Consider the following 18,184-nt stretch of genomic DNA (forward strand, 5'->3'; position numbering starts at 1 on the left):
CTATCTCATCGTCCCCCAATTTGTTTTCCAGTGTCATGGATAGCACAGGATGCAGATCTTCTTCGACCTCTGTGGGTTGCTAACGCCCACTTTGGATAATATGGTTGGGAAATGAAAAGATTATTATTAATGAATACATTTAATTAAGTTACTTTTAAAATTAAACACAGTACGTAGTACAATGTAAAATTTGTAAATATACAAAATTGTAAATAAATCGAGTTGATGCAATGTAAAGTATTAAAAATTTAAAAATTATTTAAGTAATAAAAACTAAATGTGAGATAATAATAGATATTCACAACGCAGTTTTTAAAAACACACAATATGTACAGAATTATTCGGAATTAGAAACACTTTTTGGACCCTAAGCAGGTAGTTCACAGATTAAGAAATTTCTTAATTTTATTAGGTACGCTTTAATTCTAAATTTTACATGAAGAATAAGGCGTATCATAGGTAAACACTAGTTTTTGCGTCTTGGCTCAAAAGACACGAAGACTAGTTTAAATTATTCTGTATTACGTAAATATTTACAATACACAGTAGATTAATTCATCAGTTTGCAACTTACTATAAGTGTCAATCAAATAACTTATAATTATAATCTAGTAACAATAGCTCTAATCTATATAATAGGCTTATACTATTATGATTCAAACAGGACGGAAGAACCTGGAAAGAAATAAATATTATAAATATTGTAAATCACAAGTATATTATTAATTACTGTTTTCTCAAGGTTATGTAAAAGTTCTGTGTGATGATTAAAAAATAACAAAAGTCACACTGACTCACATTGTTACGTTACGATTTATGAAAATATTTTTAGGAAATCTTTTGTATTTAAAGAAAAGGTGCTTTAAAGATTAATAGAATATAATAAATGCTATTATTATATAGCCATATAAGCCATATATTAATGCTATTATTATATGGCTTTTAAAGAAAGGATCGATCTTGGGTATGTGAATTGGTTTTCCACCAATCGCACGTGCGTTTCGATGATAAATTGATGATATTGTTTCAAATACACAAATCTTCGTGTTTGTCTTAACGAAAAACATATTCTACCGAACAGAAAAATTCTACATTTTCAATTTCTCATAATATAATGTAACTAAATATATACAAGAGGGCGGAGTCAAACTAAGCATCTAAGGATCTCATAACTTCTTAACGCTGAGTAACAGAAGCAAACTGTTGTTCTCCTTTAACAAAGTAAATTAATTATGCAAAATGTGTAGTCGTTAATCTTGGGTGAAAATGAAGAGTAAAGTGACAACGGCAATAAATTTTAATAACGGCGGCGAAGTGTACGAAATGCAAAAAAAGAAGGACAACGTTATTTTAAAATAAGACCCACCCATTAAGACTCAAAATAAAGCAAGCTTTTGATAAAACACAAGTCTTTTTATATTTAAAGAAGATATTACCACCCGACTCCTAAAATGTTCATTTCAATACGATATTTTGTCTTTGGAAATCTATTTGGGATTACTATTTGGAACTACTATTTTCGGTCAAGAGTTTTTGTTGTTTTTAAGTTTAACATAGTTCACCACAAGTTAAACTTTTCATTTGTTTCCATAATTCAGATTATTTTAAGCCAGAAGTTGCTAGTAGTCATGCTACTATAACAACAATTTAGTTAGTATTTTTGTTATGAGCAAGAACTGATAGTTTTTTAAGATTGATACCTCTATAACATTTTTGTCTTTTTTTGTTTAAAAAACTAATTATTCAATTGGTATGAATTTAGAACGAAAATGAACACTTTAAGCTCTCTTGAAGCTTGTAATAATTGTAAAAGTTAAGCAAATGTCAAACCTGTTACTTTGTTATGATAAGGAATCCCTATCTTGTCGAGAACTCGGTTGACAATATAAAATTTATGGCCACCGTCTAAAAACCTCCAGAAAAAAAAAAACCAAAACCAAATACGTAACTCTTTATTTTTCAGTTTTCTTGTTGTATGAATAAAAATAAGCTATGCATTTATTAGCTTGTTTCTGGCTTGGAAGTTACAGGTTACTCTATGTTTTTTAACCTTTTGAATGAAAATTAATATTAAATGGAAATGAAGAAATGGTTTTCTTAGTAATGTGGGTAAGAAAAAAATGGAGCAGGTAAGGTATATAGAGTACTTAGGTAACTTTTGTTCTGGCGGTTATTATTTACCTGTTCAAATCTATAGAATACTCTCCTCCACCACCCTGATGAGGGCGGGAATCTGACGCTATAGAGGGCCGGTGACCTGAAACAACGGAGTATTTTGTAACTTCTGTGATCAATACATTAAGTCCATATAATTTTAATTTTAGCATGTATAAAAAAGTAGTTTATAATAAAATTGGTCAACTATGCTGTTTTGCTCTTTAGCATAGGAATTAACTTCTATTTTTTTCTTTTTAATTAATGCGTAGCTTGTGTTATGGGTATGGGATGACTGATGAAAATGTTTATGAATAACATACATACATACTTAGAATATACATGATATAAACACCCAGATACTGAAAAACATCCCTGCTCATCACACAGACATTTTTCAGTAATGGGAATCGAACCCACGGCCTTTGGCTAAGAAACCAGGGTCGCTGCAAACTGCGCCAATCTGCCGTCTAAATCGGAAATTAAAATCGGTTTTTATTTTAAATTTTGGACTACGATTTAAGCTAGTTTTGTAGTTAAAATTTTGTACTTTAGTACAAACATTAGAAAAATAAACCCATTTGAACTTTTCTCTAGTTTGTTACTAGAAAGTTTTTTTTTATACACCCAAAATTACATTTTAATTTCTTCCAGTTTTTCGTAGAGTATAGCAAATAAAGCTTAATTTTGATAATATATCGCGGAATTCCGCAAATAGAGCATGCTTCTATCCAACAATTAGAAAATTGATTTTGTTTTCTCACTTGTACCTAGTAGTGCGTTTTCATGGTAGGTAGGTTCACAATTCTTTAACTTTGAACACAGTTACGCGATTGCACCTACACTAGTTCGTTTGTTTGCTTGTTCAGGTCACAGGCACAAAAAATACTACAGAGCATTGTTACTGCATCATAGATCACCTAGATATTAGCGACTAAAATCTGACGGTATAATTATTAAGGCAGTTCTAGCGGCGGAAATCACTGTATTTAATGAGCTAATAGTTTTTATAGCACGGCAATAATACGAATGACCGTTGCAGTCCAGCAGTTTGTGACAAGCTTATATAAGTTTCTATACAACGTGTAATCAAATTACGAAATAATGTTGAAGGATGCATATGTATATTTATTTCATAAGGAATCTGTAAAAATATTACACCAAAAGAAGCATAATTATTTTTCCACACATACGAATTGTTTACTTATGGCTACCCTTTTGTATATAAAAGACGGACACGCACATACTCGTAGTACCTACGCTACGCGATGTGTACTTAATAAAGCGACAGGAGTCACATGATTTTTTATTATGTGATGTTAGAGCTGTGTGCTGTTTCTTTCAATAAAAAGTATGACAGTGGTTTACTCAAACACTATTAGATTTTTCACAGATAAGTCTCAGAGTTTCAGAGACAGTAAATAATGTTCCTCTAAAGTCTGTAAAGTATTATTTCGGTTTATAGTTACACGTTGTATACTCCAGTCACTCCTATAAAGATTTTAAGAACTAGTGTATGGTCAAAATTTGTAACTCCTGTACTGTAGACGAAGATCGTTTCTAACATGATGAATTTCACCCGGAAAATTATTAACGCCTGAATATTGTTAAGTTACTGACAAGCTACTTTCGTAAGTTTTCGATCGTTGAGTTATTTATTCGGTGACGCCATTTGTCACCTTCCTACCTCTTCTTAATTTAACTCAGATTTAACGATTATGTAAAATGATATTTCCGAATACACTTCATCTTTGTAATTTCTTGTCGCTCAAAGGTATTTTATCAATCAGGAACTTCAGAAGTGTTTGTGAATTATCTACTAAATACCTTCAAGAAAACGTTGTCCTGTTTTATTGAGAACTTTAAGCTGAAAAAAAAAGATAAGTTAACTTTTCATGTAACGGACTCACAGTTAAATAAAAATAACCCAGGTATGTCGAAGATATAGGTACCTTGTTGTTAAAACATTGGATTGGATAAATAAAACAGACCTGTATATTATATTTGTAACGTTGATAAGGAGTTAAATTCTGTAACTTTTCTATTTCTGAAGCAGGTATGTTCAAGCGGATTCAATTTGCTTGTAAATAGAGCCTTTGGTGTGCTTTGAAATATGATCTATGCTTCCATTAACCACTAATATACCATGAGGTATCATTGCGTCGACTGAATCTCAATACAAGATTGAAGTGTATGGTTATGCATCCATATTTATATCAAAATACCCGACGGCACAATATTATGAACACGCGCTACATCAAATCATGAATATTTTCAACAAGTGAATAAGAATTAACAAATTTGTAAACAACCTTATAAATTTTATAACATATCTGGCAAATATCATACTTATTAAAGTTTCATCATTTACCGACTTTACAAAATTACTGTAACAATACTTATACCCATTGGACACAGAAGCATTGGCCGACCACCAGCTCGATGGAGAGATGATATTGTAAAGGCAGTAGGGAAGAACTGGATGCAGCTAACCAGCAATAGACCGAGATGGCGTGCAAATGAAGAGGCCTTAGTCCAGCAGTGGACTGAGATAGGCTGATGATGATGACTTATACCCATTTAATGGTTACTGAACAACAAACAATACGTGAGCGAAGTGTGTGAAGATGTTTAAGTTACTACTAAAGCTTCTGATTGTCCAAGCAGAATGCAGAATTGTTTATGTACGTCACGTATATATCAAACAACATGGACAAATACATGTATTTTTGATTTAGCATTATTAAAGTATCTATTTAGAGCGAAATTTACATCTATTAAAATCATATAAAATCGAATAATATAAATATAATTTTAGTCATTTAAAAAAATGAATGAATATGAAAACGAACTCAAAGAATATGAAAGTATAAAAGCATTATTCGTTTGTACAAAGTGATGGTGTTGAAGAGCGGGTAAATTTTATCGCAAAATTTTCTCGAACATTGTCATTTTATCCCGGCTGTTGGTACTTCAATCGGATCGTCTAATAGGAAAGTAATTTCGTACTATGCGCCTGGCGCATGGCGATATCAACTTAAAGTTAGAATTTATTTTCGTAAAATGAACATTTGACGACCTGGTGAGCGCTGTGGCTTTACGAGTGGAGGTGCCATCGCCAGGGGTTCAATTCTCGGCAGGGGCGATATGGTTATTTTCTAATCTCTGTATTTTTATGGTCTGGTCTGGTAGGAGGCTTCGGCCGTTGCTAGTTACTATTAGACCGAAAAATTCCAAGCGATTTAGCGTTCCGGTACGATGTAGCGTAGAAACCCATATCACCCTAACAGGTGAGCCCGTAACCATCTTGAATAAATCATCACTTACCGTCAAAAGGGTAGTTAATTATTTTTTTTTTTTGTTAATTGAATTGTAGTTTTAATATGATATTTTAATTTTTTAATTTAATTGTAATTTTTATAATCATTTCTCATACATAACAGACCACTGCTTGACTAAATATGTAATATAAAACAATGGGAGGATTGGGTCATAATAATGTACGTTAAATTGTTATAATCAGAGAAAAACCAGCAGATCTGTGCGGTACAATTTATAATTGCTTCAATCTAGGTATGTACACCATACTATGATACTACCACACTTACCAAAATGCTAATGCTATTTTGTTAAAGTATTTAAATATGTAAGTGTTATTATATATATTAGTTTATTTTTATATTTATTTATTCATTATATTATGGACTTTTGATCTATTTGTGTACACTAGATTATGTATTAGTATGTAGTTATTTGCATGTATGTATTTTAAAATTAGTACCACCAGCAGTCTATTCTCCTCTTCTTTTTTTTTCCTAATTTAAAGTTTGCCTGGCAGAGATCGCTATTAAGCGATAAGGCCGCCTTTTGTATTCTACTTCTTTCTATATGTTTCTGTTTTTACTATATTTTGTATATGTTAATGTTGTGGTATACAAATAAAGAGTTAAATAATAATAAATTGTTATAACAGTAGTCTTTACTGGTTTATCTTAACTGTATTTAAATTATAAAAAAAATTTATATTTATTATTATTATAATAGCGGTTTAATAGAACCCTATCTAGTCTAAAAAACTAATAACTACAGAACCATCAATTATATTTGTATATTTTCAGGTTACCCTGCACGATGTTACATGAATGCCTACAACCTACCTGTGTTGTAGGTTCAAGTTTTGTACCAAATTTTGCGGGCTCTTCAGCCGCGTAGACCATTCTTCGAGCGAGGCGGGCGAAGGTACATCTGAACTGCCTGCTCATACTGCAGTACAGCACGAAGTTAACTGAAGACGTGAAGAGTGCCAGCACGTCCATTAGATCACCTGTAAAAGAACATAGTTATAAATTCTTCAATGAACATTAAACTTAGTCTGCCTATATTGTTTTCATAACTCAATAGCATAAAACAGTACACTGCTCCCAATGGGAGGATTAGGTCATATTAACCTACGTTAATTTGTTATAATCAGCGAAAATCCAGCAGATCTGTACGGTGAAATTTATAATTGCTTCAATCTAGGTATGTACACCATACTATGACACTCACCAAAATGCTATGGCTGGCAAAAAAGTATAATGATTATATATAATTTACTTCAACAGAAGGTGTTAAATTATACCTTGCTTAATAAGACTCAATTCACTGGGTCAATGTCGATAAATTGTTCTCGAGAATCATTTTAAATCTTCTCGCAAGGTACGATCATCGCCGACTGCCAGCCTCCCGAACGTGTCGATTTCCGAAAGGGCTTTCATACCAGAAACCAAAACCATACGTTGCGGCAGTTCTAATAGAAAACCCAAAGAGCAGGTTATTCAAAAAACTAACAAACTGCATTTACATAAAATTAGACTGGCACTCTGCTTAGCCTTTGTGGAAAAGAATTTAATTCGACGGTAACGGTGGAATTCGAGATACCGAATCAAAGACAACAAATATTGAGAGTTAAAGTTTCTGAACTGAATCCTTAGCATGTCAGTTTGTTTAAGAGACCAGAGAGGCATGAGTCTCACTAAACTCTCTACAGTCTTCTAACAGCGCATATTGCAAGTGGTGACTTATGTGTCTGAAATATGGCCGCTAACTATGTGCCTGATAAGAAAGCTCGGCATCAAAGTATGGAAAGTAATTATTGGAGAAGTAGGACGTGATTACATCAGAAATGAGGAACTCGGAGAACTAGAGTTACTGATTTATCTTCAAGAACACACACACACACACACACACACAATAGGACACTACGGTCTCAAGGAGCTGGAACTTCGGAACGTAACACTAATAAAAGCACCGTTGGCAGACCTCCAACTGGGTTGCCAGAGATCATCCAAACCCTGCTGCTAAGCCGCTAAACGCCACCAGTAGATAATTCAGAATTTAGAAATTCTTATACAAAAGTCCAATGTCCAGCAACTGATCTGTCCATCAATTGGTAGATATTGTGGTGATTATGACGCGCGACCTCAGCTTTTTAGCTTCCTAGCTAGTGGAACATTCATTATACTAATGATGTTGTGCATTTTAAAACGGGCGGCCTCACTAAGCATCCTTAAGTCTGTGTAGAGGAAACTTCCACGTAAATTATTCAATTCTAAACATGTTTGTATTTTATTTTTCTAACTTCTTAGAAGAAAGTAGAAATTGGAATCGAACTGGTGGTGGGAGTCACTAAAATCTGACACACTTGACTTTCAAAAAGAGCCTGAGATGAGAGCCTTCTTGTAATTTATAATATTTGTATTTCTATGATAATATTTTCTATGCCAGAGAGACAGAAAAAGTCTCTAGTCCCTATGCAGTTTTTTCTAGTTATCGTGTATCATAAAAAATGGGTAGAGTAGTAGTAAGCCATGGTACCGACAAAGTTGTGCCGCCAACTGTTCCGGTACGTTGCTGCTTAGAAGCCAATCAAGGTTTAAAGCCAACATGGTGCTGGTTGCAGTAGGTTAAAAAAATGGTACTGGTAAATTAATAAACAGGTCCCAGTATATAGGTATATTATATATCTACTCAAACTATATAAGAAATGATTTTAATTTAATGATTTTGAATATGTTACTTAGGCTACGAAATACATTGTTACCTACATATTATGTAATAAACGAAGCCTGGGAACCGAGTACAAATAGAATTGAATTGTGTGGTTGCCACAATGATAGTGTGGTAAAATGGCATCCTTGTTAATGTTGCCATAAAGTCAATACACATAGAATATAAGTAGAGAATATCAATTGAAGCGAGATTAATTATTAAAATATTTCTACTATTTAATATCTGTTTGCGTTTTAATCCTAATATATTTTAGTGTGATTGTGCTATTGTATCTACTGGCTACTTGCTTTAGGATTAAACATAATGCGTTCTCCGTTATAGGGAGTTAGATCCCTATCTACGGAGATCTCTATTAAATCGTAATAATATACTTACTAAATACCTGTATAATCACTTCATAATAGGTAAACCTTATTTAAAAATTAACTGGATTCCTCCCAAAACTGACACCTTATGATGCATCAAAATTGGGACCAATACGTTAAAAAAAACAGATTAACGTGGTTTCAATACTTCCTTGTGGCTAATAGTCATAAAACATAGAAAAAAAATCTCTCTTACGTTGTGCAAATAATCGCATGAGAATGAGTCAATCCATACCAACCTTCATTTTGTTTGAAGCGGCACAAAGCAAACTGCCGAAACTGCCTACGTTTGCTTTGTGCTACGTCGCGTTAACAAGCATACGAACTCCGAACGGGTTCGACACAAGTCTGACAAAGGACGAAAATCCTTTAATTTATGTTAATATATTATTTTATTATTATATTTGTACTAGCAATGGCCCGAATAATTTTGAATTGCCCTGAAATTGAAAAAAATCTTGGGACTACTCATATCTCCAGCAGAACCTCAAAAGCAGTTACATTATTTATACATTTTCAGGTCACAATCCGACAGAAATACATAGCTCAAGTTTATGTTACAATGACATCTGTTTCTTGTTACCTATAACACCTTTCACTCCCTTTCTCAATTTACTGATAATAATAATTCACAGATGTGTGACCTAAAAGTAGCACCAAAAAATATTCGATTGCGATAGTCAAGCCACATTGACTTAAGACAGTAAATGGATGGGTGACCAAATTTGGAGTTTTGAAGGAGAATTAAGCGTACTTCGGTTTTAGCTTCTTTAACCAAAGATGAATATTAATCGTTGAATTAAAGAGTCACAATCATACTTTTAGTAAGCCAAACAAAATCCTAACATTTTATATGTTAACTCATAATATACTATGTGGAATGTGTGTCCATGTAAAACACCGTTGAATTTTAAGCCAGTGGGTTGAATCTGCCTGCTGAAGAGTTAGTTCTGTTCTCTATCTGTTATGACATTCAACAGATCTTCGACAAATTTGGACATGGAATCAATATCAGCAGCATTACCCCATAATAATATGCCGTAGGACATAATGCTGTGAAAGTAACTAAAATACACAAGCCTGGCAGTTTCTACATCTGTACGTATCTTTTTAACCGCGTATGATGCAGAGCTAAGTCTGTCGATAAATTATTTATTTGCCCCATTGATGTTTAGCATCTAACGTTATACCTAGAAATATTGTCGTATCCACCAGATCCAATTCTTCATTATTAAGTTCTACAATGGTTTTTACTTGTTGAACATTAGATAACGTGAAATTAATACACTTAGTTTTTTTTTCCGTTAGAGCTAAATTATTGACCTCAAACCATTGTACTACTTTAGCGAGACATTTGTTTACATCGTCAAGATTGGTTTCGCGTCGTTTAATTTTAAACATCAGTGATGTGTCATCCGCAAACAATACTATCCCGTGATTGTCCTTAGCAAGGTAAGGAAGGTCATTCATGTAGATGAGGAACAGAAAAGGTCCTAATATAGACCGCTGAAGGACACCTACTTTCACTAATGACCCGTTAGACCGCTTTCCATTAACGTCAACTTTGCAGAACACAACAATGCATAAATAAGCATGGCGGTCGTACTTCCCCGGATGACTACCTACTATCACAAGAAAACTCTACAACTACTAAAATTCTATTTTAAGGATTGAATGTACAATAATAGCCTATTAAATAAAGAGGCACACCGTTAACAAGCTTATCTTCCTTAGCGAATGCAGGATTATCGGAAGATTTCTTATTGAGTAGATACGTATACAAATACACCTGTACTTAATAGGATTGAACGTTACCGTAATCCTGTTTGTAAGCACGTACAAAAGGTTTTTATGTCATTTGGAGCTGGGGTTGTGATCTCTCTAGTACTTGGTTAGGCACGAGCATGTGCGGACACAAAGAAAATATTGAATCATTTTTTAATCCCAAATAAAACAATTCCTATGGAAAAAAAATAATCGGGTTTCGGTCAGAATCATATTTTAGGTTAAGTTTTTTTTTAATCCACTACAAGTTAGCCCTCGAATCTCAATCGCAATTTCACCTGGTTGTTAGTGATGATGCTGCAGTCTAAGATGGTAGCGGGCTAACCTGTTAGGGAGTATGGTAGTCATAGCCCTAACGCGGCATCGCACGGGAGCACTAAATCGCTTAGCGGCACGTCTTTGTCGGTAAGGTGGTAACTAGCCAAATACTAGGTAAATAGTCGGGAATCGAACCCCAGACTTCCTACTACTTAAATTTACAGCGCTCACCGTTGCGCCGTCAAAAAATTAAATTTCGGTTAGTAACTGGCTTGAATATCTTATTTTGTTCAACCTTAACCGACTGAATAATTTCTAAAGATCCTAAATGTTTGCCACGCTTAAAACAATGGTGTTGCGTTGCATCAATAATGTTTACATGTTATTCGGGATTGTTAATCACTTGGTTAAAACAACTATAACAATTGCTATGGATAAGCGTAGCGGTGGTTGCCGTTAAATAATATTTACTACTAGCCTACTAGCTGCAACGCAATCATTATTTTTTAGAACTACCCTCACTCACGCATAATATTTTGTATGTAGCTTTAAAAACACTTCCTACTCATAATTCCGAGCATTGCACGATGAATACCGGTGTACCGACTGGGTTTTTTTTCGTAATAGATGTATTGTTATGTTTATTTAATAAATGTATATTTTTCTTCAAATAATAATAATATAAAACTTAGTTGTGCAATTCGACTGGCATCAAACTGGAACTGTCCAGGTCCGGACGGATTGCACAACTTCTGGCTAAAATGGTTCCGTAGTGCGCATTTTGTCTTGGCAGCGCAATTTCAAAATGCCATTGACACTAAGTCGTTACCGACATTTATGACAACTGGTGTCACGTTCCTACTACACAAATCCGGAAATACCACGGACCCTAAAACCTTCCAATGCATGAGGCAGTGGATGACAGTCCTTCGTCACCCAGGAGCTGTTGAGAACTCTGAATCGACTGAACCGATAGGAATTAGGCGGGGTATTTTCCAGGGCGATAGTTTGAGTCCTCTATGGTTTTGCCTAGCCCTTAATCCTCTCAGTAATTTGCTGATGGACTCAGGACTAGGATTTCGCCTTCGCAGGGGTGGTGAGCTCATATCTCACTTACTGTATATGGATGATCTCAAGCTGCATGCATCAAAACGATCAGACCTTATGGCATTGTTAAAGATAACTCAGACCTTTAGCAATGACATAGGGATGGAATTTGGTGGAGACAAGTGTGCGGTAATCAATGTAGAGCGAGGTAGGGTTGTGAACTCTGAGAATATAGTTCTTTCAGAAACTATTATTCTCAAATCATTTCGTGAAGGGGAGACATATAAATATCTTGGAATGTCAGAAGCACTTGGTGTTGAGGTAGGGCACATGAAACAGGTAGTGCAGGAACGCTTCTTTAGCCGCCTGAAAAAAGTACTAAAGAGTCTTTTATCAGGTGGTAATAAGGTGCGTGCCTTTAATAGCTGGGTCATGCCCTTACTCATATACACTTTTGGCATTCTAAAGTGGATTCAAACTGAACTGGACACCCTGGACTGTAAAGTTCGCAAACTGTTGACGGCTTACCGTATGCATCACCCACGTTCCTCTGTAATGAGGTTGTACATCCCACGCAAGTGTGGAGGACGTGGTCTTCTGAATGCCAAGAACCTTCATAATCGTGAGGTGTGCAATCTTAGAGATCATTTTCTTAGAATGAATATGGGTATGTGTAAGGATGTATGTGTAAGGATGTCGTTGCAGTAGATAAGGGTCTTACTCCACTATTCCTTGGCAAAGAGAACTGGCGCAAGCCAAAAGTACTTAGCAACTCAGATCGTGTGGCGGTATGGAAGAGTAAGGAGTTGCATGGCAGATTCTACAAGGCAAATCGCATCTGTATCCTGGTTACAGTTCGGTGACCTATTTGGGGAAACCGAGGGTTTTGTCTGTGCAATTATGGACGAAGTCATCAAGACGAGAAACTACCGGAAACACATTATGAAAGATGGCACTCTAGACATATGTCGAGCGTGTCATCGTCCTGGGGAGTCCCTCAGGCATATAGTTTCCGGGTGTTCTCATCTTGCTAACGGCGAATACTTGCACAGACATAATCAAGTAGCCAGGATAGTTCATCAACAACTTGCTCTTCGGTTTGGCCTTATCGATCTTGAGATGCCTTACTATAGGTACGACCCAGCGTCAGTTCTTGAAAATAGCAGTGCATTGCTCTACTGGGATCGAACGATTATCACTGACAGGTATATTACAGCTAATAGACCTGATATAGTGCTAGTCGATCGATCAGTGCGCCGTGCAATAATTGTTGACATAACTATTCCACATGACGATAATCTGGTGAAAGCTGAAAAGGAAAAAGTATCTAAATACTTGGACCTTGCTCACGAGATTACCGCCATGTGGAATGTTGAGTCGACCGTTGTTGTTCCGATAGTCGTTTCAGTCAATGGTCTTCTCGCGAAAAGCTTCGACCAACATCTCAAGAAGCTTTCGCTTGGTTGTTGGATCCAGGGTCGGATACAGAAGGCAGTAGTCCTTGAAACGGCGCGTATGGTGAGGAGGTTTCTCACTCTGGAGCCCTGACCACCGGTTGCTTGGGCATTCAAAAGCCCCGCAAGCGGAGGGTGGAAGTTTTTTTTTTTTTATAAATTTTTAATAGTGTTTTTTAATTTATTCGTAAGCATTGTTAATAATTAAAAAAAAAAAAAAAGAAAAATAATAAATGATAGACATATAAAACTTAGCATTGACATGGTTAGAATTTTTAACCGGAATAACCGTTCCTAATCCGATTTTGCTTAGATAACCTGTTAAAGGTTTATTGAATTGATGCAACGCCTTTCCTTTTTAAATTATAGTATACTCGTTAACATAGTAACCTATTCAACGTTTTTTTATAATTTTGGTTCTTTAGAAATCATTCATTGAACTAACCGGTCAGACAAAGAACAATATTTGCACCGGTTATTACTCAAAATGTATCCGTAAATTTATCTGTTCCCTGGTAAAGTTATATTAAATATAATTGTTTTTAGAATATAAATAAATAAGTTTTTCTATTAATGATGTTCGTTAAACGAAACCAAATACTTAACCTTAATGATTTTGGCCGCGGACCGAAACCGGTTTGAAATGTTTACTTGTTGTTCTGATCATATCAAGCATAAACAGCTTTACTGCCCAACTTTTCTATATTTTAATCAGTATATTAATGTAATTTTCCGCGCACGTTGCTTGATTAAGTAAGCGACACATCATGATTTATTAAATCGCTCGTTCTTCACGTACCGTACAGACTAAGAACAGTATTTATCCGTTTACATTTGTCCATTTTAATTGAATCCGGAACAGAACGGTTTAACGTACTCTATGAGGCATAGGCGCTAATTACGTAACTCCTGGCCAGGAGTTCTGAAAATTTTCTAGACAGAAATTACCCCGTGACCTAACTATATATATATATATATATACTTGTAAGTATATAGACGGACGTAGTGACGATGCAGCTTAAGGTAGAGCGCACTTGCCTGAAAGATGCCTATTCAATTCCGCGGTTAGATCAACCGCGTTACGTACGCACGTAATCCTTACGGTGCCTCGCGGTCCGTACACGTAACGCGTTTCACCAACTCTCAGGGGATTAAAAACGTCATTATACGTCGTATACTTATTGAGCCAAGGACTCAAAATAATATAATATTATGTAGTCGATCATGCTTGCTACATTATGTAACTACATAACAACATATTATTATTTCTTCTCCTTTTAATGCAATACCGACGATATAGTCTTCCCTACGGTCTGTAGGTGAGGATATTGTATATTTATCGGTATAGATTTCAAGTCTTCTTTCTAGAGAAAGAACTGATAAACTACTTACTTATTACTTTGATATTGAAGTTGTGATTAGGCGTAGTAATAGCGATCGCGGTCAATCAAACGATATCCTAAGTTTCTTAGTATAAATGTTTAACGTTGGACAGATAAAAAAGATAGTCTTTCGTTTCTCAAATATACAAATAAAATTATGGTTACGTAATTTAACATACGTTATATCATAACATACGTTGTTGACGATACAACATAAAACAATTACGTTAATTAAATTTCTAATAGAATCACATTTGAAAATTCTATTTCGATAGTAAAATATTTGTAGAACAAATTCAGTTGGTACCAGTTAAAAAAACTACATCTCTTTTCAATAAAAATGATTAGGAATATTATTAATGTTATTGCCTGTCTAATGCAAATAACCCGTAAATTTTCAGTTAAATTAAAACAGTATAAAATACAGCACTCGATAATATATTAACTATTATACAGAAGACAGGGATTAAGAGTTTAGACTATTCACGTGGCTCCAATGCTGGCAGGCGGTCTTCAACGATGATCATCATCATAATCAAAATTCAAGATTCCTTTATTTCGATTATGCTTTTAACTAATATACTATACTAATATACTACAACAATACACACATCGCCATCTAGCCCCAAAGAAAGCGTAGCTTGTGTTATGGGTACTAAGATGCTTGATGAATATTTTTATGAATTATATACATAAATACTTAGAAAATACATATAAAAAATATATAAACACCCAGACACAGAAGAACATTCATGCTCATAAGACAAACATTTTCAGTCACATTTAAGTTAGTTTATTTGTAGTGATTATACCACCGGTTTGGAAGGTGAATTCTACTGAAAGGAAAGCCAGCAGAAACTTAAATTTTAAAAATCATTTTTCTTATTGTGCTGCGGGTTTATCAACTTATAACGGGCCTACTACGGGCATCCACGATGTTCAATTGCGGATTGCAAGGCTTCACACGCCATTGAGAACATTATAGAGAACTCTTAGGTATGTAGGTTACCTCAAAGGCGTTTTTCTTCACCGACAAAACAGGTAATATTTAATTGCTTAATATATTACATACAGCTCTGAAAAGTTAGAGGTGCGTGCCGACTCTTATGCCCGTTTTCACTAAAGACGAATAATGCAATGAGTACCTAAGTGACACCTTTTCAAAGAAGAGTTCTAGGACTTTTACCTTTCACCAATCGTTATTTACTAGGCAACTTATTCTTGTAACCTAACTTGTCTATGATTCTTGCCATGAAGTATGGTAGTTTGTGTTTGTGTTATCATATTTTTTAATTTTTCGTATGGATTTAAAGTTACTAAAAACAACTTATTTTCAAATTTTTTTCATCTGTAAAGTGCCGGTTTACAACTTTAACACTACGCACCGCTGAATCGGTGGCGTAACTTTAGATGACGCCTAACCTTGTTAGTAATCCCCTAAGAGTTGGTGAAACGCTTTTTTTCCTCTACGCATCACCCAAATCATTAGGCATCCGATTTAAGCGTTTCCTAGGTTTAGGGAAAAAGGGCATTATACTCCAAGAGAGTCTTACTCACTATGTATAAAACCTAGAACTCCTTTTTCTAAGAAACCCTCGAGATGTTTAGACAAACATGCTAACCACTATACCCAAACCAAAGGTTTCGTGCTCGTTTAGTGCGAAGTTGACTAATTATTAATTAATTAATGATCTCTATGTACTTTTATGACACATTTTATTAGCGCTTTGCCTTTTTAATGTGACGTTTTACGATCTTGTCTTACCATTAGGTTTTTGACGTCATGTCGCGCGTTGGTGAATTAGGCAAATGGGCAGCACTGACCTTGTTAAGTTAAGACAGTACAGTAAATGTAAAACAAAGTTGAGTATAAATCGCTTGGTCATAAGACTGACAATTTGTAACGAGGCGATTTGTAACTCTAAAATAGGAGGAATTAACGCACCGGACGCTTATAGTTCTTCATTGCGTCCAATACGCGTGAGCGATGAACAATACGTGTTGTACGCTTTCTAAATAAACCACACCATTTGTTTAATTAACGATATCACCAAAACTTTACTGCTTTTGCCAGCATTTTTATGGGCGATTTGTCCTTTCATTGTGACTTTTTACGAGCCTGTCTTGCCATTAGGTTTCGGACGTCATTTCGGGCGTGTTGCTTACCGGCTGGTCATTGGCATTGGTCTTAAATTTGCACGCTACCACGGATGCGAGTTTTACAAGCCTCGAGCAATATTGGTTGGAATAAAAACGCAAATTTAACGTTTCACTTTGGCCTTAGCTGTGCAACTCGCAAGGTCTTCCAGCAATGTGTGCGGTAAACTTTGATTGGACCCTATATAACTGCGACCACTTTAACACTCTGAGACGAGTGGAGGGGTCTTAGCCGGCATTATGTACCAAGTTACGTTGTTTAAACTTAAAAGGTTTAAACTTTATCATCGCATAAAGTAACAAGTAAATTAAATAAATAATGCTAATAAATAAGGATTGTAATCCTAAAACTAAAAATAATACAGTTTTAAGCAATGACAGGAATTTGACCTTTGTAGTACGATGGAGAATACCTTTAACAATAAAGAATACTGTAGTATTATTCTGCGTTCTTCAGGCGTTTAACGCTTCTGTAGTTTTGTCAATTACAACTGAGCGTTTGCATTTGTATTGCATGCGGATAGAGATCAAATCACCCCGATACTTAACACAGTTTGCAAAAGGATATGACATATTCACTCATGGGTCCATTGGAAAGCTTTGGCTGTTGCTAGTTACCACCCTAACGACAAAGTACCACCCAGCGATTTAGCGGTCCGAAGCCGCGTAGAAACCGATTAGTTTAAATGCCATACCCCTTACAGGTTAGCCCGCTACCATCTTAGACTGCAAAATCACTTAAAACTAGATGAGATTGCAGTCAAGGCATAAATATTAATTTCAAATTAAAACTAATTAAGAAAATATCTTTAAGTATGTAGGTGCTTCTATCTTATCTAAGTTATATGCGTTTTAACCAATTAAAATATCACTTGCTTCAGCTGTAAGTGAAAACATCGTAAGGAAGCCTGCATGCCCAAGAGTCCACCAAAATGTCCTCAAAAAGGTGTATCAATCCGCACTGGGCCAGCTAGGTTAAGCCCTTCTCACAGTGGGGGGGAGACCCGTGCCCTGTAGTAGGCTATTAATATGAGATGATGTAGGTGCTAAGTAAAAGGACTTCCAATATATAAAACTTACCGAACATGCTGTAGCAGTTCTTGAAAAAGTCTGGGGCTAATGCACTAGCTAGGCCCAAGAGGCCTTGCGGGACTTCCGTGGAGAGGAATAGTCCAAGGACGGCTAGCAGCATCCGGGTAGTCCGATCCGTCCTGCTAGTCCGACGAGCTGACGCTTCCTCAGACAAGCACTGCTTTTCGGGCTGTTAAAATAAATTCAAATTCTTTATTTTGCAGAAACATTACGTGATGTGTTTCAGAGTTTGGTGTTACATATTATCTATAAATCAGGAAGTTTGCACACAGCTAACACATACCAGCTAACTCTGCGGGGGGAAGCGCTAGTAATTAAAGTTTATTAGTCAAGATCGTGATATGAAAGGGTTCGACTTCAAAACGCAATGTTGCAGTTTGTTTTTGATGTGAAAACTTCTTTGGGATCGTTGAGCACTTTTTGGGTGACCAAAAGTCAT

At 35.4% G+C, this 18,184-nt stretch overlaps 1 protein-coding gene across 2 annotated transcripts in view; it reads right to left on the bottom strand.

Moving 5' to 3' along the window:
- Positions 1-231: 231 nt before the first annotated feature.
- LOC120624302 (G-protein coupled receptor dmsr-1-like) overlaps positions 232-18,184 on the bottom strand; it is a 72,170-nt gene continuing 54,217 nt past the window's right edge. The window contains exons 3-6 of one of the 2 annotated variants that reach the window (XR_005658758.1): positions 17,734-17,914; positions 6,312-6,478; positions 2,182-2,257; positions 232-675 (exon numbers count right to left, since the gene is read on the bottom strand). Coding sequence is in view for 1 of the 2 variants with exons in the window: in XM_039890767.1 (XP_039746701.1) it covers positions 657-675; positions 2,182-2,257; positions 6,308-6,478; positions 17,734-17,914 (447 nt within the window). In the remaining variant the exon portion in view is untranslated. Of the gene's footprint in view, positions 676-2,181; positions 2,258-6,307; positions 6,479-17,733; positions 17,915-18,184 lie in introns of both variants that reach the window. The other variant, XM_039890767.1, reaches the window with a different exon arrangement.

Source organism: Pararge aegeria, chromosome 6, assembly GCF_905163445.1.
Source record: "Pararge aegeria chromosome 6, ilParAegt1.1, whole genome shotgun sequence".
Taxonomy (NCBI): domain Eukaryota; kingdom Metazoa; phylum Arthropoda; class Insecta; order Lepidoptera; family Nymphalidae; genus Pararge; species Pararge aegeria.